Source organism: Indicator indicator, chromosome 7 (assembly GCF_027791375.1).
Source record: "Indicator indicator isolate 239-I01 chromosome 7, UM_Iind_1.1, whole genome shotgun sequence".
In the NCBI taxonomy this organism is placed as follows: domain Eukaryota; kingdom Metazoa; phylum Chordata; class Aves; order Piciformes; family Indicatoridae; genus Indicator; species Indicator indicator.
The window spans coordinates 12,865,401-12,889,543 of record NC_072016.1 but is presented as its reverse complement, the minus strand read 5'-3'; the positions used below and the strand labels follow the sequence as shown (position 1 = coordinate 12,889,543).

At 58.9% G+C, this 24,143-nt stretch overlaps 3 protein-coding genes across 3 annotated transcripts; 1 reads left to right on the top strand and 2 right to left on the bottom strand.

Annotated features, from left to right (window-relative positions):
* Window positions 1–2,508: 2,508 nt before the first annotated feature.
* Window positions 2,509–6,809, bottom strand: ENTPD7 (ectonucleoside triphosphate diphosphohydrolase 7). Its single transcript, XM_054382371.1, has 12 exons — window positions 6,802–6,809; window positions 6,557–6,730; window positions 6,266–6,471; window positions 6,005–6,155; window positions 5,361–5,464; window positions 5,231–5,287; window positions 4,597–4,742; window positions 4,348–4,514; window positions 3,355–3,679; window positions 3,190–3,275; window positions 2,899–3,060; window positions 2,509–2,737 (listed from the first exon to the last, which is right to left on the bottom strand). Exons 1-12 carry the CDS (start codon window positions 6,807–6,809, stop codon window positions 2,509–2,511), a joined length of 1,815 nt encoding a protein of 604 aa, XP_054238346.1.
* A 417-nt stretch (window positions 6,810–7,226) lies between these two features.
* SLC25A28 (solute carrier family 25 member 28) lies at window positions 7,227–11,612 on the top strand. Its single transcript, XM_054382370.1, has 4 exons — window positions 7,227–7,982; window positions 8,129–8,357; window positions 9,212–9,268; window positions 10,543–11,612. The coding sequence occupies exons 1-4, from the start codon at window positions 7,227–7,229 to the stop codon at window positions 11,058–11,060; spliced, it is 1,560 nt and encodes a 519-aa protein (XP_054238345.1). The 3' UTR covers window positions 11,061–11,612.
* A 9,089-nt stretch (window positions 11,613–20,701) lies between these two features.
* On the bottom strand, window positions 20,702–22,343 carry NKX2-3 (NK2 homeobox 3). The gene is made up of 2 exons (XM_054382337.1): window positions 21,991–22,343; window positions 20,702–21,338 (listed from the first exon to the last, which is right to left on the bottom strand). The coding sequence occupies exons 1-2, from the start codon at window positions 22,341–22,343 to the stop codon at window positions 20,702–20,704; spliced, it is 990 nt and encodes a 329-aa protein (XP_054238312.1).
* Between the last annotated feature and the right edge of the window lie 1,800 nt (window positions 22,344–24,143).

Here is a 24,143-nt window from a genome sequence, read left to right as displayed (position 1 = left end):
CTATGAGCCTCTGGTTCTTTAGGTTTGTGGAAGCTCTCTTCTGGGTACAGTTTGGTGCTAACTTCTCCTTTCTCCCCCCACAGCTCTTGCTGCTGTTCCAGCCTCTACAGTCTCATACCAGGCAGCTCCCAGAGTTGCTGGGACAGAGGCTGGACCAGCTGCTTTGTGTACCCTGAACACTGCAACCTGGACCAGTGGTGGGCTGCTGAGCATGGCAAGCAACACTCCTGCCTGGGATGAGCGCCTGCTAAATCCAGCCCTGGGAGCAGCCATGCTACTAGGGAGAGATCCTCTCAGCTGGCTAAGTGTGGCAGTCACTGACACTGAACACCATCCTGAGAAAGACCTATGTTTAATGCCAGCAGATTGTGCCCCTGCAGTGCTTGCCTGCTCCCTTCAGTGCGCTCAGCCCTAACACTCCTAGTGAAATGCCTGCTCCCAGTCCAAGCTGCCCAACCAGTTACTATATCCCTGGTCATTTCAGGTACCAGTCACCCCTCTGCATGAGAAGGCAAGAGCCCATAGCATCCTCTGTATGATCAATCCCCTGTGGTGGGGGTGGTCCTTGCTAAGCCAGATTCTAGCTGGGGGTGGGAAAAGGGAGGGCTGACTCTGGAGAAGCATGCAGACCCCTTTGATTGTGATGAGGGAGATGCTGGGGTTGCAGGGCAGGGGATTCTGTTGGAGGGATGAAAGGGATTGTCTCCTTCCACCTCAGCAGTGAGGGTGTTGCAGCAGGATCTAGGTACCACCACTCCCCCAACCTGTGTCTCAGTTCCGAGAAGTGAGTGTTGTGTTTTCAGTTTCCCCGTATTTATCACGTAATTTATCTGTATTTATTTATGTATTTGTGATTGTTAAATGTGTGTTGTAGAAATAAATCCTTTTTCTACTAAATGATGCTGGAAGCAGAGTCACTTGGTGTTTTGAGGATGAAGAACAATCTTGGCTTTATTGAAACTTCCTCCCTTCCCCTTGGCCCCACTCTTGTACTATGAGAACAGGGTTGGGATCCCCAGCTGTTGAGCAGGAGGGTGGCAGCACACTGGTATGTGGAAAGCTTTATCCTTGATGCCACTCATCCTCTTGGGCCAGGGTCACAGGAAACAGCATGTGCTAGAGGGTGACCTGGGTACCTGCCCAGCCTCTCGTGCTAGACAGCTGTGCTGGGGCCTATCCCCGTGGCTGTACAACAGCTGGGGAAACTCAGTGGCCCCTTTCAAAGGCTGGGAAATAAGGTAAAAAGCAGGAGCAACATCTTCTAGGGTCTCTGAGTGGACCTTATCTTAGGAGGAGAGAGTGGAGCAGCAAAGGATCACAACAGTTCATTTGGATTGGAGCCTTCCTTGCTGCTACCAACTTGGGACTTGAGCTCAGCTGTCCCTTCTGCTTGCTGCTAGTACTAAAGCAGCTCTGTGGTCCCAGGGCAGGGGCACAGAGCAATGCTGCTGCAAACATGCTGGCCCCCTGGTCATGCCAACAGCCAGGAGTTGTCACTGCTAGGAAGTGCCCACTGGAGAACACCACCAGTGCTGGCTGGCTCATGGAATTTGTTTATTGCTACAGGAATAGGAACAGTTGAATTCAAGTAAAAAGTGTCAAACTTCATTGGGTCATTGGCAGGATCCTGGGGTGCTCCATCCCCAGGGGAGGAAGGCTCATGCCTGTGTGCCCAGCCATAACTCAGGCCTGGCCTAGGGCAGTGAGCTGGACTGGAGTGAGGCGATTCCCTCATGAGCAGGCCCAGCCTGCAACTCATGGTGGAGAGAACCACAGGTCCTGGTGCTAGTTCCTGATTAATATGTGGGACACCACAGTGCAGATGTGCTCAGAAGGGAATGCATGAAAGGAAAGGCAACCCATATTAGTGGTGCCTTAGGAACCAATCCCTGAGCCCTAAAGGCTGAGCCTGAGCCATGGGCTAGGATTGTGGGAGGATTGTCCTGGGAGTGAAGATACGGTAAACAGGACAACTCTTAGGGAATGCTACAAGAGGGACCACGCTGGGCAGAGCAGTTCAGGGGAACTTGTGACTCCCCTGATTCCCGCAGTTACTTCCCTGGCAACAGCTGGTTTTTAGCCCCTGGGCTAGTAGACTGCAGAAAGACCACCCCAGGTGATAAGCTACAGCACCTCACCTAGCCTGCTCTGCAAACCAGCAGCTGAATCATGGGGTGGCCCCATGCCCCAGGCCTTAGGTTGGCTGCATTGGTGATAGTGTCCTACTTATCTGAGGGCCTGGCCAGGGCTGCAACCTTGAGCCTGCTGGCATCAGAGGACTCTGCCCTACAGGCAAAGGCTAGAGGCCAAGGAATGCTAAGATTAGGACTGGGGCAGGGTGGAGAGGAAAGCTCCAATGTCCACAGCTGCCTCAGCCCACAGGCTGTGTTTCTGATGTGGAGATGATGAACTGCAGAACTGAAATAGTCCTTAAGAAAGCCCTTTGAGCCCAGGCTGTCTTCCAGTCCTGGTTCTGCTGGTGCAACTGGAAGGCAGGTACCACCAGTATCATGGCCCATTTCCCTGGCCTGGTGCCACCACTACCTTGTCCAGCCAGAGCAGGGTGAGCTGGGCCGAGCGCAGCTGCCGGCGGTGGATGCGGCGCAGCCGCAGGAGGTAGAGGACTATAGCCAGCACTACGACCAGGATGCAGGCGAAGAAAAGATAGTGGTTGTAGACAAAAGAGAGGCGAAGCCAGGAGGGATGTGCTTGCCTCATGCTCTCCCGACGGAGATCCCTGCAGAGAGGAGTCAGGACTGGCTCTGAGATGCTGTTGGGTACTACCATGGTGCTGCTGCTCCCCTTGCTGGGTGTGGCAGAGCCCTTACCCAGTATGGTAAGTCCTACTCATCTCCACCCACCCTTGCCTGAGCAATGCTATCAGCAAGCCAGTGGTACCTGAGTGGCAGAAATCGTGTCTTGTAGAGAATGGCTCCCAGCGTCCACTGCACCTCCCGGTCATATACCAGCTGGGCTGTGCGCAGGCTGGGGTAGTCCAGAGGGAAGTGAAAGCCCTGGTGAAGGACTTGATACATCCAGGCTGATTTGAAGCACTGATACCTGCAGGCATGGCGTATGGGATCATCAGCCAGATACTGCTATCTGCACCACAGTCCCTCACCTCAGCAACCTTCACTTCCCAACCACCAGGAGGTGCAGCCATGGCACCTCTCAAGCAAAGTCACTTACTTCAGCCGGTGCTGGTCAGCATGTGCAGAGTAGAGGCCACCGTGGAAGCGCTGGGTCAGCACTTCCCATCGTTGCCTGCAGTACTCCTGGGGGGATAGAAGTTAGGGATCAAAGCAGAGAAACAGCCCCTACTTCCTCCCATCCCCAGGCTTGGGCAACACCCACCTGGGCAGAAGCAGTGAAGGTGGGGGCACTGTAGCGGCCCCCCAGGCGTAGCACATCCTCGGTGCAGTAGAAGAACTCAGAGAAGCCATAAAACTCACTGTTGCTAAAGTCAATGGGTGCTTTGTAGGTCCCCACCAGGGAGGCCTGGCTGCTGTTGGGTGCAGCTAGGAGGGGTTGCACCATTTCCACACAGGCCAGCCAGTCCCCCTGACCCCGCATGTACAGGGTTTGGCGGCCCCTCACCACAGTGTCCTCCAGCCCTACAGGCAGGCAGGGGTCCAGGAAAGGCATCTCCGGGCTCAGTCCTGTCTGCTGGCCATGTAGGCTGGAAAACATGCCAGGAAGGAAAGGCAATCACATGGGGTTCTTGTACTACTCCTAAAAGCTTAGTCTAGGGCTGCCTCATATCCAGACATCCCCTGCACCAGACCAAGCCATGTCTCCTTGTACCCCACAGTGCTGGCACCTGCTCTGCCACCCCCTGCCACATGCCCGCAGCATCTGTGAGATGCCCACCCCACCCATCTTGCAAAGATCTACCCTTCTGCTAGCCCCTGGGGCTCTGAAGGCAGGGTTTTCTCCTGGCACAGGAGTACCTGGGCACCAAGCCTCTATGTGGCAATAGTTTCACGTAGTGCATTGGGAAGGGAAGACAGAGAGCTCAAGATAGGGATGTGACAGAAATATGTGCTAGAGGAGAGATAGTCAGAGCAAAAAAAGCCAAAAGCACCTGCCATGAGGGGAGGAGGAAGAAGGCAGGGAACTGCAACACTGATAACATCTGCTGGGCTTGGAGAAGGGCAGTGCCTGTACACCCAGTGCCAGCCTGGGCACCAGTCACTGCCACGTGGCTGCTGCCCAGGTGGTTGTGGGAGCTGTTATTGCCTCAGGTGGTTCTTGGAACAAATCCAATGGGGAGAGAGTGGTGTGAAGGGACCAGCACTGCATTTTGTGACACCCCAGCAGAGGCACCTCTAGGCAAGGCAACAATACCGGTTGTGAACATAGGTCTGGTTCAGCACAAGGTCCTCATAGCGCTGCCGGGCAAAATTGCCCCCAAAGCCCAGGAAGGTGTTGACATAGACACGGTACATGTGGCCAGTGTGCTGCACATCGCAACCCAAGTTGAATTCTGCCAGCAAGCTCTTAGCAGCCTCCTCCTGGGGATGCAGAGAGGTCTGCGATCAGCAGAGGCCAGGGAAGGCAGGGGCTGCTCTTGGGGCCAGCTGGCCAGGTACGTACCTGCTGTGAGGAGAAAGCTCCAGAGTCAGGCACCTCGTAAGCAATCTGTAGGGAGGCGCCCCCCATGTCTAGGATCCCAACTGTTCGTTTGCGAACCAGCAAATCTCTGTGGTCCCCCAGCGCTACGGTGACCACCGCATCCTCCTCTGCAACCCACAGAAGCTTGTCAGTGAGGAACAGGGCCTAGGGCAGCATCTCCTCGCTTTCACTGTTATCCCCTCAGAGCAACTTTGTGGGGCTCCTCCACCCCTGAAAGTAGTCCATGAGGATCACTTGCAGGGCAGTGGGTCCTGGCAATCGGGGTGGCTGCCCCCAAGCTTTGTGTGTTTCCCCAAAGCAACTAGTGCTGGAAACCACTACAGGAATAGTACCACAAAACCCTTCTCCCTAGTTCTCCTCCCAAACACTGGAGGGTGTCCCACTCACACAAGGATTTGTTTCTCTGACTGCAGCAGATGCCCCTCCAAGTCCCAGGCTCAGGAGAATTCCACACATATAGCTGGGTTCAGGCATTGCCTGGCCAGAGGAGCAGCCACTGCCTGCTTGAGAGCTTCCTCTTAGCTCTAGCACTGGCATGAGCTCCAGCAGGGCTCTATTCAAACCCTCCAGCTGCTCTACAAGCAGCCAGACTCACCGTCCTCATGATCAAACCGGCCCAGGACAAAGTTGATGCCAATCCAAGCATAAACACCTGCACAAGACAGAAAAAATCATTGCAACAATATACTAAAGAGAACCAAGCAGTGCGTTGTGCAAGCTCCTACCTTCCTGTTTCCCTGAGATCACTTCTGCATGTGATCTGGAGAAGAGGAAATCAAATTCCAGGGGCACGTTTCTCACCAGGTCTTCCAAGATTGCAGCTTGCTGCCTGCAAGGATGCAAGAGAGGTTGTGTAGTTTCCTTCTCTGGAGACTTTCAAGGCCCACCTGGATGCATTCCTCTGCGACCTGAGCTAGATTGTATGGTCTTACTCTGGCAAGGGGGGTTGGACTCGATGATGTATTTGGGTCCTTTCCAAGCCCTGACATCCTGTGCACAGATGCTACAGGACCTTCACGAGCAACTCTCTTTCACAGCACTGCAAAGGACAGTGGGAATCTCATTGCAATATACCTCACAGCCAGCCCCATGAATCTTGCTGCTGCACCCAGTCCACTTTGGACATGAGAAACCAGCTCTATCCATTCAAAACTTCAGTAAAAAGTGTCTCCTCTAGAGCAGCTACCACCCAGCATGCTCAAACCCTCGTTTGGCAGCCCTTGCCACTACAACACACCCTTTTCCTTCTCAATCCCTCCTGCCCCCCCAACTCCTATTTCTCCCATTAGGCTTCAGACAAGTAGCTTTCTTCCTCCGTTCTTGCAGCTGGGAGATCCCCGCGGACTCCCGGTTCCTGCGATGAGCTCACCTCTCGGGCAGCAGCCGCATGCCTGCCGTGCACAGGATGTAAAGCAGAGTTTCCTTGTGCTTCTGAGCTGGGACGTGGGCTGCCGCGAACTGAAGCAGAGGGCGCAGGTAGGGCGTAGCTTGCTCGGGGGGTGCCGCTGCCACGGAGATTCCTGCCCAGGGAAATAAGACTATGAACCAGCCAGCCTCACCACAGGCAGGAGTGGTACCTGTCCAGTATGTGGGGACATCGGGGCCAGGAGCGGAGATAGGTAGCACCGACCTGGTTTAATTTTCTTGACGACGGGACGGCTGCTCCGATCCCTCATCTGCCTGATGTCCAGCAAGTCGTGGGGGTTCCCGTTGTGTGGGGGCCAGAAGTAGACGAAAACCCGGGACCCGCTACTCCCGCAGTCAATGACCACTCCGTAATTGAGGGCAGAGTCCTCGGTGTCAGTGGCCGTCAGCTCTTCCGCCCGTGCCAGGTACCTGGGGGCGGAGAGGGGACAGGTCACCTCAGCACCACTGGGCAACGGCGAGCCGCGGGCCCCCAGTAGCCCAGGTCCTGGCTCACCTCTCGTCGCGCCGGGCGGCGCGGGGAGGTGCGACCCAGCGACGGGGTGCGGCGACCGCCAGCAGCAGTAGCAGCCCCACGGCGAGGGCCAGCGCCAGCGCTGCCGGGCGCTGCCGCGGCACCGGACACGGGCAGGGTCCCGCTGAGCGCCACGACGGGCAGGAAACGCCAATCCTGCGGGCAGATGCCACAGTTCAGCAGCGGGCCCGAGGCCAGCCCCGGCTTCCCAGACCGGCCCCGCTCACCTGGCCATGTGCGCCCGCCGCCGCCCGCCCGCGCATCGCCCCGCTGCCGGCACCCGCCGCCGCCACCGGCGGCCACGTCACCAGACACCCCCACCACAGCCAATAGGGAACCCGCAGGCGAGCCCTGCCGGGCGGTGCTCCATGCCCCGCGATCAGGAAACCCAATCGGCGTCACCGCCCACCGGCGGAGCCGCGCCAACAGGCCCAGGCGACCAATCGGATCGGGGCGGCACGGCTCCCCCAGGAGGCCGAAGGCCGCGGCTGTCTTCGCCCTTGCTCCCGCGCGCGACCTTCGCCGGGAACGTCACCCAGAGCCTTCCTCCTGCACGCCCTATCGCAGCCTTTCTACCGCCAGCGGCCAACCAATACGAGGCACCCAAATAAACAGCACGCGCCGAGAGCCGGAGTGGCGGGTGAGGCGGCCAATGGCGACTCTCTGGTCCCGCGGAGAGGAACTGCTGGCGGGCCAAAGGTCTCGGGTTCACCGTCCAATGGAATGCGTGATGGGGCGGGGCACGAAGTTGAGACACCCAATGAGCTGTGCGGTTCGGCTGGGCGGGGAGTTCAGACGGCCAACAGGCAGCGCATCCAAGCGCGCCGGAGGGAGTAGCCAACCAGTGGCGGTGTCCGAGCCGCGGAGGCGTCGGCCAATGAGCGCGGAACGCGGGGATGGTAGGCGGCGAGCCGAGCCAGTGGGCGCGCGGCTGGGGCGGGCAGCAAGCCGCGGCGGCCAATGGCGCGCGCTGGGCGGGCAGAAGCCGCGGCGGCAATGGGCGCGGCGGAGAGGGGCGGGAGCGGGAACGGGGCGGCACGGCGCGGCGCGGGGCCGGGGCGGCGGCGGTGGCTGCGGCGCCATGGAGCTGGGGGCGGGAGCGGGGGCGGGCGCGGGCCCGGGCCCCGGCGCGCGGGGCGGCGCGGAGTCGGGCCGTGTCCTGCTGCTGCTTATGGGAGGCGGCGGCGCGGGCCGGGCGCGGCGAGGCGGCGCGGAGGCAGAGGTGGGCCCGGGCTCCGGCGCCGGCCCGGGGGGACCTGAGGAGGCACGGGGCCCGGAGCCCCGCTCCCCACCCGCCCCCGACTACGAGGCTTTGCCGCAGGGCGCCGCCGTCTCCACGCACATGCTAGCGGGTGCCGTGGCGGGCGTCATGGAGCACTGCGTGATGTATCCCGTCGACTGCGTCAAGGTGCTGGCACTGGCGGCCGGGCGGGGGCGCGGTGGGTAGGGGGATGGCAACAGGGCCCTGGCGGGGAAGGAGATGGGAGTTGCTCCGGTTGGGTCCCGTCGGGCCTGCGAGGGTGACGGGACGCCCGGCCGGGCCTTATGTTGCAGACGCGGATGCAGAGCCTGCAGCCGGAGCCCGCCGCCCGCTACCGGAACGTGCTGGAGGCCCTGTGGCGCATCGCCCGCACCGAGGGTGTCTGGCGGCCCATGCGGGGCATGAACATCACGGCCACCGGCGCCGGCCCGGCGCACGCCCTCTACTTTGCCTGCTACGAAAAGTTAAAAAAGACGCTGAGCGACGTTATCCACGCGGGGGGCAATAGCCATGTGGCCAACGGTACTGCTTCCGATGCCCCCCGGGGGGCCACGGAGGCCGGGGGTTACCGCGGGCCGCCCCCCTCAACGCCGGGGTGGGGAGAAGCCGAGGTTTGGCGGTAGGGAGGTCCGATCCGGTCCTGCTCATCTGCAGCGCCGTGGGTGCTGCGGGCTCGGGGTGTCATGGATGTCTTAAAGTCGTGTGCTCTCTTCAGCTGTGAGCCAGCTGTGCAGTGGCGCCAGTGTGCTGCCACGCTGGGGGAAGAGCTGGTCCTGCACCTGCTGGAGTTGCTCATGAGTATCTACCTTGAAGCAGGTTAGCAGCCCGAGCTTGGAAGGGTGTCAGTAGAGGAGCTGCCTGCAGTTGAGCTGGGACCAGCTGGAGTCACACAGGTTATCGACAGAGCTCACGCCAGGAGCACTGTGGGGTTTTGGAGCTTGTCTTGCCATGGTGCTTGTTTGGTTGACTCAAGGAGCTGCCGTGATGGGGAAGGCATAGGGCCAAGGGGAGAGCAGGACATGTCCCACCCTCAGCAGGTGTGCAGTGGAGTACCATAAGCTTTCTCCTCCATGGGGCATGGGACACTTGCCATTCCTTTGATCCCATGTTACCTGGTGGAATCAGTCTGTCCCTGAGAGTTCCAGTCAGCCCATGGGAACTGACAACCTCTCACGATCCTCTCCGTCTTGAGCCTTCTCTGGGTGGGAACTACTGAGGACCAGCCAGCCTCTTGGAGGGGCATGGAAGCCCTTTTTGGATTTCACTCTTTTTCAGAGGCCTCCTCCTGTGCTTTGGTAGGGGACTTGGGGCTGTGGTAGAGCCTCAGGGTCCCTCACTGCTGCACCCCCTTACATGTGGCAGTTCTTGTTTTGCAGGTGCAGCTGGGTGTGTAGCAACGTTGCTCCATGATGCAGCCATGAACCCTGCTGAAGGTAACAATGGGGAGGATCAGGGACTGCCCATGTCACTTGGGTCCCCTCTGCAGTACAGAGGGTGCTCTCCTCATTGCTCACCCAACTGCAAGGATCCTTTGGGGGCTGTGGCTCTAGTTAGGGGCCCTGGTAGCTGCCTGTTACAGAGAGGGTAGGCAGAAGGATCAATTCTGGGAAGTGCAGCAAATTCTGTTTTATGAACAGCTGGGAAGGCACCAGCCAGAGATTTGCCTGGTGAGTTGCCTGGAGCAGGAGAGAAGGCAAGAGAGATGTAATCAGTTGAAGTGTTTGGAAGCAGGGCATTGTTGTGGTGAGATCTCAAGAAGATGTGTTATGGTTTTGGGCCTGTAGTCAGGGAAAAGAATAAATGAAGCAAGTGTACAAAGGTGCTAGAGAAGTCAGGAAGATGCTGATTTTGGTGTGTATGAAAGAGAGGGAAATTGTACTTAAAGTCTGTGAACATGGTGGGAGAAGGGGAAATACCACAGAAAGGCCAGTCATGAGTGTATTCTTCTTAAAGCTGAGGGGGCTCATGATGGTGCAGGCTTCAGCTGATCTGGGCCCAGCAAGGCTGCGTGCCTGCTGACTGGCTGGGACCCTGAGGAGCAGGCAGTTGAGTGGCCAAGACCCTTGTCATTACTTTGCTGGAGCTTGCCATCTTGTAGCAGCTGCAGTGGTTTGTAGTCGTCTTGGTTTTGGTTCCTTGTCATGCAGGGAGGCAGGACAGTACTCTGGGCTTCACTGCCCTGCTCATGGATGTGTTGAAGTGGGTTGGTGTTTGGTTCTTGCCCCAGCCTGGCTGTGTTTTTGGAGCGGCCTGGCAATAATTCCTGGCTGGTGGACTCTGATATGCTGTAGTTATTCTGGGCTGCAGCAAGGGTGGCTGGGGAGGAACAGGCTCATCAACATTGTGAGTCTTCTGAAAGCAAAAAGAATAGATGTGGAGGGAGTTCTTCTGACTGGTAGGTCTGCAGTGGTGTATGGGGAAAAGCCAGTTTCTTGGGAGTGAGGGTGGCTCTGAAGTAAAAGCACCTGGGTATTGGGGGTGTTCCCTGCAGCAGCTGTGGGGTTTGCAGATGATGATGCTTGTGCAATGGTGATGCCTCAGCAGGTCTAAATATCTGCAGTCCTTCCTGGGGACATGCAGAGCACTGCTGGCCCAAGTTAAGCCATCATGACCAAACTCCAGGGACTTAGAGAAAGTCTGGCTTTGCACTTACCCCTTCTCTCTCTTCTTCCATGCCTGGGTCCTGGCTGCTACCATCTGTCCCAAGTGGTCAAACAGAGGATGCAGATGTACAACTCACCTTACCAGCGTGTGACGGACTGTGTGCGGGCTGTGTGGCGCAACGAAGGGGCTGGAGCTTTCTACCGCAGCTACACCACCCAGCTCACTATGAACATCCCCTTCCAAGCCATTCATTTCATGACCTACGAGTTCTTGCAAGAGCAGCTCAACCCCCACAGACAGTACAACCCAGGCTCTCACGTGGTCTCTGGAGCCTGTGCAGGGGCCGTTGCTGCTGCTGCCACTACGCCTTTGGACGTTTGTAAAACACTGCTCAATACCCAGGAGTCCCTGGCCTTGAGCTCCAACATCAGTGGACACATCACAGGCATGGCCAATGCCTTCAGGACGGTGTACCAAGTGGGCGGTGTGACTGCCTACTTCAGAGGGGTCCAGGCAAGAGTCATTTATCAGATGCCCTCAACAGCAATTGCCTGGTCCGTGTACGAATTTTTCAAATACATCCTCACCAAGCGCCAGGAGGAGCGGCGTGCTGGGAAGTGAGCCAGAGCTGAACACCATTCCAGACCTGCTTCACCTCCCCTCCTGGTTTGTCTTCTGACCCCTCTCCCTTTTGGTTTGGTTTGTGGTGAAGAAAGGGGGCAGTGAAACCCTTTGGGGTTAAGTGCTGCTGTTTATTGCCTGTGGCTGCTGCAGCACTGCTCAGGCTGTACGGCTCGCCCTCTCCCAGGGTCCTCCAAGATGTCCTGATAGGAGGTGCAGCTCAGGTCACATCTCCTGGCACTTCGGTGGAGCTGTGCTCCTGTCCTTCCCTTAACCACAACTTCCTTTCACACAAATCTCGACCTTCCTCGGAAGGGATGGTGAATGTCATGCCCTGCTTCTGGCAGGGCCAAGCTGAGCTTGCAGTCATTAAGGAGGGGCAGTGGTGGCTGGGGTTGCTGGGGGCTTTGTCTGGCTTTTGGCTGAAGCAAAGTGTAAGCCTTACCGTTGTCTTGTAGCACGCACATGTGATGCTGACTACCCCAGTGGCGGAGGGGAGCGGGAGGATGGCACTTGAGGAGGGGAGCCTGTAGGTTTGTTACTGTTCCTGCTCTTGACACCTCCAATAAAAACAGTTCTGCTCTGTCCTCATGTCCCCTTGTTACTCCCCATGGCCTAGCTTCTGGCACCATGCCTTTCTGACTCTGCCTGGTGCTGAGCTCTTGATGGGTGCCAGAGGGAGAAGCTGAGTCTGGGAGTGGTGGTGGAACAAGAAAACCTGCCTGGCTGCCATCCTGGCAACATGCAAGGAGAAAGGTGGCCCCCATCCTTTGTCTTATGGCCCATCACCTGCTATAGGCATGGGATGTGACTTCATTGGAGAAGCTGAGATTCATGCTCCTTGATTAGGCTGTCTTGCATCCTCAGTCTCATCAGGGATCTTCAGGACGCTTCCAAACTACTCCAAACAGAGATGCTGACAGGAGTCCCGGATTGTGTGTCAGGAATTGCATGTGAATTTTGCACTTGGGTGAGGCTAGAGGTCTTTGTGTGCCTTGCATAGGAGATCTGGGGCTCAGCAGGGATTTTGCCCCCTGGTTTTGAGTAATTAAACTGATTCGATACTTGATGAGCATTTTATGACTACTGCCATGCTTGCTCAAAGTGCTATTATTTTTTCTAATCTAATGATAATGAATAGCTTAATCTTTTGAACATGTTAGTTGTCTTGATACTGACTTTGTGTAGGGTCTCACCCAGCTCTGGACCTGTGAGCCAGGCTCACTGAATCATATGCTCTGCACCAAAGCATCACCTAGTTGTGCTGACCCTCCCAGACCAGAGCTTTGCATTTCTCAAGCCAGGTGCTAGTGGGTGACCCCTGACACTCCCAGGGTGCCTCCATAAGTGCTTGCAGGAGAGGCATGCATTCCATGCTGCCATGTCCAAAATGATAGCCTAGGAGAAATGGGTTCACAGCCATGGTAAAGTGCTGACAGTGAGCATCTGGGTCAACTCAGGGCTGCTCCAGAGGACCTGCTGGCCAACACAGAGGGCTACTGGGGTGGACTTCACTACAGCTGGAAAGGCTGATGAGTGAGAGTGAATGCACAGCCCTCAGGGAGTTGGGAGTGCAACAACCCCTTCACTGTAGGGCCAGGTACTTGACGCTCCCAAGCTCCAGCAAACCCTAGCTCCACCTTAAATACCTCTCTTGTGCAGGATTCCTGAGGCTGGATGCTGAGCCACCACCTCTGGGGTTTCTGATGGCTGCCCTGCAGGTGTGGTTGTCACGGGGGACAGAGTGGTCACAGTCACTGCTCTGCAGCCCAGGTCCACCTGGATTGTGTGCCTATCCTCTGCTCCCTGGCATGGGCTGCAGGGTCCTGGTGCCTGCTTTTGCTGCACAGGCAGGAGGATGAGAAACTCCTTCAGGAAATAGAAGACACTTAAAGGCAGGAGCCTCCATTTTTCTCACCATTTCAGGAGCTGGGCCTTTAAGAAATAGTTTGAGTATAGCAAGATTTGGCAACCCTGAGGCCCCTCCAGTGAAATCTGAGAAGCAAAAATGCCTGGGAGAGACCAGAGGAGAATCAACTTGGCAGGGTATTAGGTGGGTACAATTGGGCTCTGCCAGGATAGGTCTCCCTGCCCAGAAGCTGAAAGATGTTGACAGCAGAGCTGCAGCTTAACCTTTAACCTTCACTACATACCAAGGTCATGAGAGACTCTGCAGAGGGAAAGGATAAACAGAGGCTGGGAGGCAATTAACATCATTAAATCGATCAGCTGCTAGAAGAAGCTCTGTAAATGTCAGCTGGTGAAGGCATGATTGAACTCCAGGATGTTTCCAGGAATAACTGCCCATAGAAGTGCTGTAGAAGGGAGCGAGACCCCCAGGAACAGGGAGATGATGAGTCAGCACAGAGATGCTGCTATGTGAGCAACTGGCCTGAACACTCTCCTGGCAAGGGCATGGCCTTTCTGATCTCTTGGCACTTTGATAGCTTACCCAGCAGCTGCTGGGTATTGCCCAGCACAGGCAGCAGCAGCCCCAGGGAGGATGGTGCTGCCTGTGAAAGATCTGGCACTGCAGGGACAGCTGAATCACCCAGGGGTTTCCAGATATCCCTTGGATAGGCCAAAAAAGAGTGGAAAAAAAAACCCCACAACCCTGCCCTGCTGCGATCTCCATCGCCTGAGCTCAATTTCTGGCACAGACCAAAGGCTGGCCATGCTGGGGTACAGCTGCTCCCCAGCTCTGCCATGGTGGGAGTGCCCCCCCTTTCCAGCCAGCCCAGCTCCTCTGGCACCTTTGGTATGATGAGATAGCCAGAGGCATCAGTTATTGAACTAGCATTCAGCTACAGCCACTGCTTTTTCAAGGTCTGCTAACACCTCGATGAAGCTGTGCTGCTCTGGGTCTGTCCTATGGCCTCCTAGGTATTTGGCTGCTCCTTGAGTGAGCTCCCTCCTACAGTCTTTTCTGAGTAAAGACTATTTTTGGCTTTCCATCAAGGAAGCCACACTTAGCCTGGCAGTTCTGGAGACAATCCCTTTTTCTCTTGCCTTCTTGCAGAATTCCCAACCACATCCAGTTTGGGCAGAGATTTGCTGCCTTACCTTCCCACAACTGACTGCCCTTTGAGCCCTGTCCTGCCAGGAGCAGTGAGTCCCCCAGCTCACAGTCAGGCAGAGCTGAGCAGTGCTACCAGCCCTACTTTGCTGCAGACAGAGTTTGCCATGCCAGGAGCAGCTTAGGAGCCCCCAGCCATCTTCCTGGGGTGACCAGAGGTGCCTATGCTCCCACAGATTAAGGGCAGAGCTGGGGTGAGGGGAGCTGGAGGGGGTTAATCTCCCCCAGAGCAAAAAGTGGACATCTGTCCAGTGTCCTTTCTTATATCTTCAGCCAGCGGCTGGCAGGCTCCCAAGATGCTCCTGTTCCAGGGACCACATGTAGACCATCAGGTCCCACCCTTTGCCAGCCCAGTTCAGGGGCAGGGAGGGTGGCCAAAGACACTGCCCTGCCAAGCCACATCCTTTCCACTCTTCTGCCAATGTTTGGACTACCAGAGCTTTCCTGTTCCTCAGCTCCTCTGCAGTGGGTGCCAGACAGCCCTGCTCAGCAGGAGGAGATGGCCAGAGACCTTCAGGGACTCAGAGGTGAGCTTCCAGCCTCCCTCCAGCCCCAGCACACTGTGGCTCTGGGATTCCTCAGGGCTCTGTCAAACCCCAATAAAGTAGTACGAGTTCTCATGACCCCAGAGCTATACAGTGGTGGTAAATGCAGGCACTGGGGCTGCCTGGACACAGAGCAGACATTGCCTCTGGTGAGCCCTGGGAAAGCCTCTTCTGACCCATGTTACTGCCTGGGTTAAGCTGCTGAGAGTTCTTGGCTGAGCTGGTCCCAGCCTGCCTGACTCCAGCTGAGCATTGTGGGGCGGGGAGGGAATATAGACTGAAAGGTAAAGCTGAGGCTGACAACCTGCTTTCTCAGGTGAAAAGAGGCACCAGAGAAAGCAATCCCTAGGGCTGGGCTGGGACTGGTCTTCATGTGTCTGGTTTGATGGGGAGATATTGGTAATACCTGTACTTTGTGCAAGATTGCATTGAAGTCCCCCAACAACAGGCTGCAAGTGGCCCTGGGAAGATGCTGCCTGTCTGAAGCTGGGTTGTGGGCAAGTGGTGTGTCACACTGGGGAGGTAGCAGACATGGGAGAAAAGCCACTTCTGGGTTAGATGGGGATGGCATGGCAGTGGCAGCAGGGGTCATTCTCCCGAGAGCATGCAGGTGAGAACAGCTCAAGGCTGGTGTGACACTAGAGGCTGCTCTGAGATCAGTCTCTCTCAAAAGCATGTGAAGCAAGGGCTGTTCCAGAAGATAGTGGGGGGACTCCAGCCCTAATGTCCCCAGCCCAGCATGCCTCCAGGCATTGCACTGCTTGTGGTGCTAGTCCCAGAAAACGCCTGAAATCCTTCCCTGGGCAGTTGTGGCATGGCAGAGGGGTGACATAAAGGCCTCCTGGCAGGGCACAGACCATGCCTTGCACGGCACCTTTAGGGGCCCATTAGACTTGAGCAGTACATTGCCGAGGGCTACATAAAGGGGAGGGAGTAAGGAATTGGGATAAAATCGACTCGTGCCTCCACCGGGGACACAGCTCCCTCTGGTGAGGACACAGCTGTAACGGGCACCAGGCGCTGGACACTGCAATCATAAAATGTCCCTGGGCAAGGACTTGCCAGGGGTGAACGTGGTAGCTGGCGGCTGCGGGCAGTGCCAGGACATTTGGAGCTTTGGGAAGGGGCTCACAGCCTTGGGGTGAATTGCATCACTTGGGAACGGAGAAGATAACCAGCGCTAAAAACATGCCGGATGCTTGTACGCAGCTGAAAACGAAACAAAACGAAACGAAACGAAACGAAACGAAAAACAAAACAAAAACCAACAACAACGAGAGCACCGGCGACGAAGCATGGCTCCCTAGAAATGGACCTGCACGGTGGCTAAAAGTTCAGAGGGCACACTGACCCTGTCCCTTGCTCTCCCACTGCGGTGGAGGCACATGTTAGTGCTTTTCTTTCGCTGCGTGTACAGGTCTCAGTGATACTGCCCGCCGCAGCAAAGCTACTTGTGCCGGGAGACCCCAAATCCCGCCGGGCTCAGCTCCGGGGAGACACCAGCCTGCCCAGAGCCACTGCTGTCCTCAGAGCTGGGAGATTAATGGCAGCATGAGGGGTGGTAACCCTGCTCGGCTGCTCTGCAACCCTCCGAGCCTTGCGGGACACTCAATCACCCCTAAACGGAGCCAACACCAGCGGCAGAGCTCCCGGGTTGGTGAGAACGGAAGGGTTACGTGTCTCTCCGTGTCCCCTAGAGCCTGCCGATAGATGGCGGTGGCGTACCTCGCTTGGCGACAGGCTCCGAGAACAGTGGTCCAACTGACAGCCCAGGGCACCTGGCGCTCCCGGGCAGCAGCTGGGGACCCTGATGGGCCCTGCACTGCCTTGCGTGTAGCCGTCATGGGCGAGAGCGGACGGTCGTCCCCGGGAAAGGGTCTGTGGACTTTATTGCCCAGGTAGGAGAAGGTGGCATGGCGCAGCCTGGAAGGGCTTTGGCGTTCAGCAGTGCTGTGCGCTGGAGGGAATAAAGAACTGGCATCCTCTGAATTCACCTGAATCTCTCGTAGCAGTGCTGTGCCCAGTCTCACCAGTGCAGGGAGGAGAGAAGGAACAGCTAAAATATGCATGTGTGCCCCCCCTGCTTAGTCAGGTGTAATCATCTTTTCATGCATGGGACAGGCTGAGGACTAGAAAGGGTCTGTGGCCATCTGTGACTCACTCAAAGAAGAGAGGCAAGTCTCTGGCCCTCATGCTGGCAGGCAAGTAGTGGGAGAAACCTTCACTGGAGGTTCCACAGCACAAGTAACAATATCTTAATTTAATTACCTGATCCATGGCTGGCCACAGCTTTCTTGGCACTGGAAAACACTTGTGCAATAGCTTTGCATTGCTATTGCCAGAAGTAGCTTCCAGCATCTCTGAGCCCTGATAGCTTCATGGAGCCCTGCTGGCTGGGCAGTCTCCACAGCTCTCTGTTCTTGGTGGCTGCTGTGGAAAGTAGTACAGAGCAGGAGATGCAACTCCAACCCAGATACAACACAGCGTGGCAAGAGGTGGGCACCATACCAGCACACAGCTGAGACCCTCCCAGTCTCCCAGCCCCAGGGCAGCAGGCCATGCTAGGGTTGAAGTACATGGGACCAGAACTCAGTGAGGTCTGTCCAGGTCCATGGGCAGCCTGGCCAGCTTCTCTGGGAAGAGGTGTCTCTCTCCACCCCTGCAGGAGCTCCTTACTGATGACAGCAAGTGGGTAGTAAAGAGAGGATGAATGGCATGAGATGGAGGGATGACCACAGCAGCAGGGAAGGGAGGATGGAAAAAGAGGTTGGGAAAAAAAGGAAATTAAAGCACATATGTGGTGCTGCAGAGAGAACAGTGCTGCTCCCATTTGATCCCAAGCACGATGTAGAAGCCACAGGAAAACATCTATCATTGGAGTTTGAATAAAGCCTCCCTAGAAACCACTGGACAGAGGCAACTTCTGCTCATGGGCTCCTCCTTGGCCAGGAAACTCAAACGCAAAACAGAACTGGAGCCTATGCACAGAGTGGGCCTGAGGCCTGGTACCTGAAGTCTGGCTGCCCCAGCATTCTCTCATTTGCTTTAAGTCAGTGCACTGCTTTAGAGGATACCACCTCTGTCCAAAATCTATTAGCACATCCCAACCTGCCTCCCAAACAGCAGGAAATCCCCTGAAACAACCAGGAAGAAACAACACAATCTCTGCCCGTTGACCATGGTCCTCTCCATCCTTCTCCCACTCCTTCCCTCTGGCTGCATCACCACAGTCACACTGAAATCATGCTGGAGGGATTTCCACTAGCACCCTGCAACTCTTGTCTCTCACCCTGCTTCACCCCAGGGTTGGGGGGACAAGGTATGTCACGAGCAGGCACTGCTTCCAGCGCGGCCACGCAGCAACTTCCCTCCATTGTGTCTCCCCACCCTGGGCAGCCTGTCCAATCTGCAGTCTCCCACCATCTCCCTCCCACTGGCGCCCGCTGGCTGTTCCTCCTCTTTGGAGTGCTTCACTTCCGCCACCCTGCTCCAGGCCCTCCGGCACCGCCAGCTCTTTGTACTGCTCTGTCCTCCCCATTAGCTTTGGGTCTTTGGGTGAGAGTCTACAGAGTCCCACTAACCCCCTGCCCTTCCCCCAATCTGAGCTGGTGGGACAGCTGTGATCTGTCCTAGGATTGGAGCTTGCTATAATGGATATCTAGAAACTTCCATCACCGTGCCATACCAGCCCGCAGCCAGGCGTCTCATTATCCCTTAGCTGGGTGCTATTCCAGCTCTGTGCAGTGAAAGCGTGGTAAGGGAGTGCACATGGATGTCACCAGGTACAAGTGGGGTGAGCACAAAATTGACCTCACAACAATGAGGCAATGATGCTTGATAATGCTGGTACTGGTATCACCTCTTGCAACACAACCATGCTGTACCTGTGTGCCTCTTTGCTTAACTGTCTGTGCTCCACAGACTGTGGCTAGAGATGTGGGCAGCATATCCCACACCGAACCTCTGGTTTCACCCGAAGCCTCTGGGTGCTGCCAGGGATGCAGTGGATTTCTAACCATCTGTCATGTTGGAAGGGGATGTAGTAAGCTGGAAGCTTGTACTATGGTCACGATTCCTTTGGTTTGCACAGTGAGGCATGAATTCACATGGGCTCCCTATTTTTGTAGATAACAGTCTGGCAGAACATGGAGGAAAGTGCAACTCTTTCCTATGGCAGAGACAAATCTCCCCAGCCTGACTGCTGTCACAAAGAGAGAGAATTACCTATCTTTGTTCTTGGCTATCCTGTTTCTACCCATGAGACCACAGGGCCTTAACCACTCATCTCCAAAAGCCAAGACCAGGGCTTGGGCTTCCTCTCCTGCGACACCTTGCTCCCATACAGCAAACAATCAGCTGGGCGTGCCGCATCCTCTCCCAGCACCGGCCCCATGAATCCTACTGGCCTCCGGGTGGCTTGCTGGACATCACCATGCTTTGCCAAGAAAGGGCAGGGAGCTGGGCATGCTGGTTGTCCACTCTGTCCCTGTGGCACTGCAATGGAAAGAATTTTTGTGATTCGTTTCAAACAGCAAATCCCGAGTGTGCACGTTTCGTTATGCAGTGGAAATGTGCAGTGTAAAACTAATTCAGCAGCGCAAACAGATGTTACCTGCTGCTTCTGCCACGGCAGGCAACAAAGCCTGGCCCTGTGCTCGTGGCAGGGGGACCGCTGTGCGCAGGGCAGGGGGAGGACACAGTGGACATTATTGGGCGATGGTGGGAGGCACACCGAGCCCCCGGGCTGTCTCTGTCCCAGCAGCTCCGTGAAGGCTCTGCTGGAAACATCTTCGGGAGCTTCAGCGTCGCGGCTGAGGAGACCTGCGGTACAGTGCGAGAGAGCGCCGGGCGCCACCGGTCTCTAAGGCTGCCCGGAGAGAGCCAGACCGAGGTCCGCGGCTGTTCGTCCCTCCTCGAGTGTGTCTCTGGCCCCGGCGGTGGCGCTCGGTAGGACCCGCACGGCAGAGGCACGTCGGCGGTGACGGGACGAGGACCGCTTCGAGAGCTCCGCCGCGGTGGGACGGGGCGGCCCGGGCTATGGGTGACCCGGCAGCCGATCCCGCAGGACTCGGGGGGCCTCGGCTGCCCCCTCCCCCTGCAGCTGAGCGAAATGACTGAACATGTAGCAATAATGCCCCAGCATTCAGCGTACTCGGCCCGGCCGGCCCTAATCAGCGGCCCGCGGACCCCCCTCCTTTCCTCCTGCGCTCCCAGAAAGGGGAACAAAACCCAGCACGTTTCTGCAGACCTCGCGCATAAAGCGCCGGGCCTGGGCCTCAGTGGGGGGCAAAGCGGCCCGTCAATCTCGGCGTCGGGGCCTCTTTGTCCCTCGCCTCCCTGCCACACCTTTTGTTCCCGAATCCAATAAGCGCCCATTCCCGCTACCTTCCTCGGCGGCTCCTTTCAGTGCCGGCCCGGCGGCCACAATGGGCCCGGCTCTGAGCTGCGCGGCCCCATTCAGCGCCCTTGGCACGCTCACAAACCGGCCGGGCCGCCCTGCCCCGCGGGCATGCCGCTGCGATCGCCCCGCCGGCGGGCACCGTCCCGGCCTCGCCGCCAGGCAGTGGCCACTGGGCGAAGGAGGAGCGGGCAGCGGATATTGCACCTGGTTTATTGACTGACGCGGCGAGCTGGCGCTGGCAGTAACCGATACAGAGTAGATAGAGGGGCCGCGGCACCACTGGACCCCGCCGTCGGCTTTTTAAAAGCAAAGCTGCTCCGCTGGCACGGCGCGACCGACTCTGGTTCGCCCGGCCGTCGCGGCGGCTCCGCGGGGCGGCGGCCCTCTGCTGCAAGCTCGGGCGGCCCTGTCCCGTCTCGTCCCGCCGCTCCGCCGACCCCGTGCCGCGGTCCGCGAGAGTGCCGACGTCCCGCCGTGCCGCCCCTCCGCGGCCGTCACTTCTCCAGTCCGGGGCACCCGTTGCGCAGCGTGCCGCCGGCCTGCAGTGCGGGTGATTGACGGGGCCCTGGAGCCGCCGGGCCGTCCTGCTGGTCCGCTCTTGGCCATCAGTGCGTGCGGGCTACCAGGCCCGGATGCCCTGCAGTGTTCCCTGGCTGCAGGAGGGCCCCGCTGACGCCTGGTGCAGCGGCTGCCCGCCGCTGCCGAAGCCCCCTAGGCTGCCCACGTTCACGAAAGGGCCGGCGGCCGCTGCCGGGCTGCAGGCGGCTTGCATAGAGGCGCCGCCGGTGCCCGCGGGGTAGGTGCAGCCGTAGCCGGGGTTGTAGGAGGCTGCGTTGCCGTAGCCATAGGCGGGGAAACCGTTGTAGGAGTAGGGCCCGTTGTACGCCGAGCTGTAGCCCTGCGACCCGCCGAGGCACGGTTTGCCGTCGCGGACCAGCACGGGCACGGCCACTCTGCGCGGCGGTGGCGGGGCCGCCGGGCCGCCCAGCTCCAGCGACTTGTCCTGCCGCTGCCGCTTGCACTTGTAGCGCCGGTTCTGGAACCAGATCTTCACCTGCGTGGAGGTGAGCTTGAGGCTGCTGGCCAGGTGCTCCCGCTCGGGCGCCGACAGGTAACGCTGCTGCTTGAACCGCCGCTCCAGCTCGAAGACCTGCGCCTGTGAGAAGAGGACGCGCGGCTTCCTCCGGCTCCGCTGCTTCGGCCTCTCGGCCTCCTCCGTCTTCTCCGCTGCATCCAGCGGCTTCTTCAAGACGCAACTCTCTGCACGGGGAGGAGAGCACAGGTCATGGCTGCACCTCGACGCGCCGGGTATTCCCTGTTCCCGACGAGCCCTACCGGCGGGCGAGCACCCGGCGCGGCTCCCCAGCCGTCTCCTCGCTGCTATGCGCCCGCAGGGGAACCGCGGTGCGGGTGGGGAGGCAGCGCCGGGACCGGCCGCCTCCGACACCGCCTGTGTTTGCGAGAGGTTGGTTCGGGCGGCCGGGCTGGGCGCGACCCCGTGCCTCCAGGCCGGCTGCGGCATTACCGCTGCGGCACCGCGGGGCCGAAGCCTGAGACCCGTACGGCACCGGGCACCTGCTCCTCGGAGGGTCCCGCCGCACCGGGCACGGGTTGGGCCTAACCCGTCCCGGTGCCCTCTCCGCTACCGAAATTGTGGAGCTCGGGCCTGACCCGACAGCTCTGAATCGACACCCTGCGGAGGCGCTTCCCGAGAAGGTAGCGAGGTGGGTGCAGAAACGGGCAATGGCAGCCCCATGACGTGCCAGTCCTGGCTCGACATGCCCTTGGGACGCGACGGCGGCGGGAACCGGAGTTTCACTGGACGATGCCCAGCGGGGTGGGAACGTCGCGCAAGAAGCGCGCGCGGGCGCGTCCCGCCAGGGCGGTGCGGAAGAGCGCAGTGCGGACCGGTACTCACTTGGGTCGCGAGCCGAGGGATCCAGCTCCTCTCCCGGACTGGAGGCTTCACAGGAGCCGCGCAGCACAGCGTGCACGTAGTTGTCAGCGGAGATCCGCGCGTCCGGCTGGCTGCCGGGCGCTGCCATGGGGCTCAGGTACGACAGCTTCTCCTCCTCCTCTTCTTCCTCGCCGTCGGAGAAGCGGGCTCCGTCGGCGGCCGCCAGCAGACAAGCGGCGGGGTGGAAGTGGTGTTCCAGGTGGTGCGAGAGCTGGGCCCCATAGTGCGGGTCCTGCTGCTGCTCCAGGTTGAGGATGTCTTTGACAGAGAAGGGGGTGGAGGTGACGGGGCTCGGTAACATCATCAGGGCAGCACAAGCAGTCAAGCAGTCCCGCGGGCCCGGCAGCGCTCGGGCAGCGGCTCGATGAAGAGCGGCGCGCCCGGTGCTGGGGGGGAGTAGGCAGCGTCGAGAGACGAGGGGCCGCGCCTTCTCCTGTCTAAGTTGCCTCCATTAGCCCTGCGCTGGGGGTCTGCGTTTTGTTACAGCTTCTGCAGGGACAGCCAAGGGCTCTGGAGCCTCCTCTGCCCCGGGCCGGCACGTCACGACGAGGAGGGGCCGCGGCCCGGGGGCGGCCTCGCCATTGGAGGGAGGGAGAGGTAGAGCCAACCCCCTGCCCGGCTCCGGCCGTGCGGCCAGAAATAGCAATGTATTAAGGCTGCTCTCGTGGAGGCCGCTTCCCCACGGAGCGACCCGCCGGCGCGGCACTCTCACGGTGGGCGCGGGGTCAGTGCGCTAGGGTCGAGGTCCCCGCAGAGAGCCGCCGCCACCGCCCCTCCAAGTGCTAAGCACACGCGTAGGTAGGTAGGGAACCGAGCCCCGGTGCGCCCCCCCCGAGCTCCTGCCCGCACACGGCTCGGCCCGGCCCCGGGAGGGATGAACACGTGCAGCTCCGCTGGCCAGGCCTCCCCGCCCCGCCAGCACTGCCGGCCGCCCGACTCCATAAGTGCCTCCCGCCGGCCAGCATGCGGCGAGGAGGTGAGGTTCACCTTGGTCGCCCTGCAGTTCTCCAGGAGCCGACGGCAGCCTCGCCGTCCCGGGCGGACTGTACCCATGCGACGTACATGTAGCTGACCCGCTCCGCATCCCCCCCTATCCCTGATCCCCCCCCAACGCCCCCGCAGACAATCTCCGCTGCCCGCCTGAGCGCGTAGAAGCCGGCCCCGGGGAAGGCGCGTTCGGCCGCCTCTGCGGGATCAGGCCCCGCAGCCCCGCGACCACCAGGCCTACCCGGTCCCGACCATACCGGCTTGGAAGAGCAGCCTGGGGCTGCGGCGGCACAAGGCTGGGTGGGGGAACGCTATCCCATACACTTTGGTGTATCCTTTCGTTTTCTTTCGTTTCGTTTCGTTTCGTTCCGTTTATCCCGCCGGTAACGGGCGGCAAGCTGCTCCATGGAGTCAGCACGGCGTTCTGCCGGCGCGTAGCGAATCGAGCGAGTCTGCCGAGCTTTATCCGCATCGCGAATCCCCCGGCTCCGGGACTGCGCCGAGCACCGGACAAGCACCCCGGTGCGGCGCCGCGGGGCGTACCGTGGCACCGCGGCAGTGCCCAGCGGTCTCTGGACACTTCCAAGGACAGAGTGCCGGTGCGGTGCAGAGAGCGCGTGCACCAAAGGCGGGGCGGGAGTCCCGGGCGAGATATTTCGTTTTGATCAAGATTTTGTTGCCCTGCAGAGATCGGAACGGCGCCGAGGCGAGGCTACGGAGAGCCGGACGCGGACGCCAGACAGGTGAGTGAACGGCGATCGGGGCTTCGCGGGGCCTTTCCGCACGCTTTTCTCGAGTCTGTATCGTCTGGCGGCTGCACCGTTTACCGGCTCTGCCGGTGCCTTCGTTTCTCTGTCTTCCACCGCTCCTCATGTACCGTAGAAAACCATTTGTCGGCGGCGCAGCCTGGGAGGAAATCCCGGGCCTTCGTTTCGGTTCCTGTGGCCGGGCCCGTTCGCACTTCCCTGGCGCGCCGGATCGTTCCCACCACGCCACTTCAAATCCCTCGCCATAAATCGTGGCGGATCGGTCTGTTATCGCCGCTTCCCCACACCTCCCGGTCCCAGCCTCCCTCCTCCTATCCTAAGGCTGGAGGGTGGGTAGGAAAAGGCGTTCG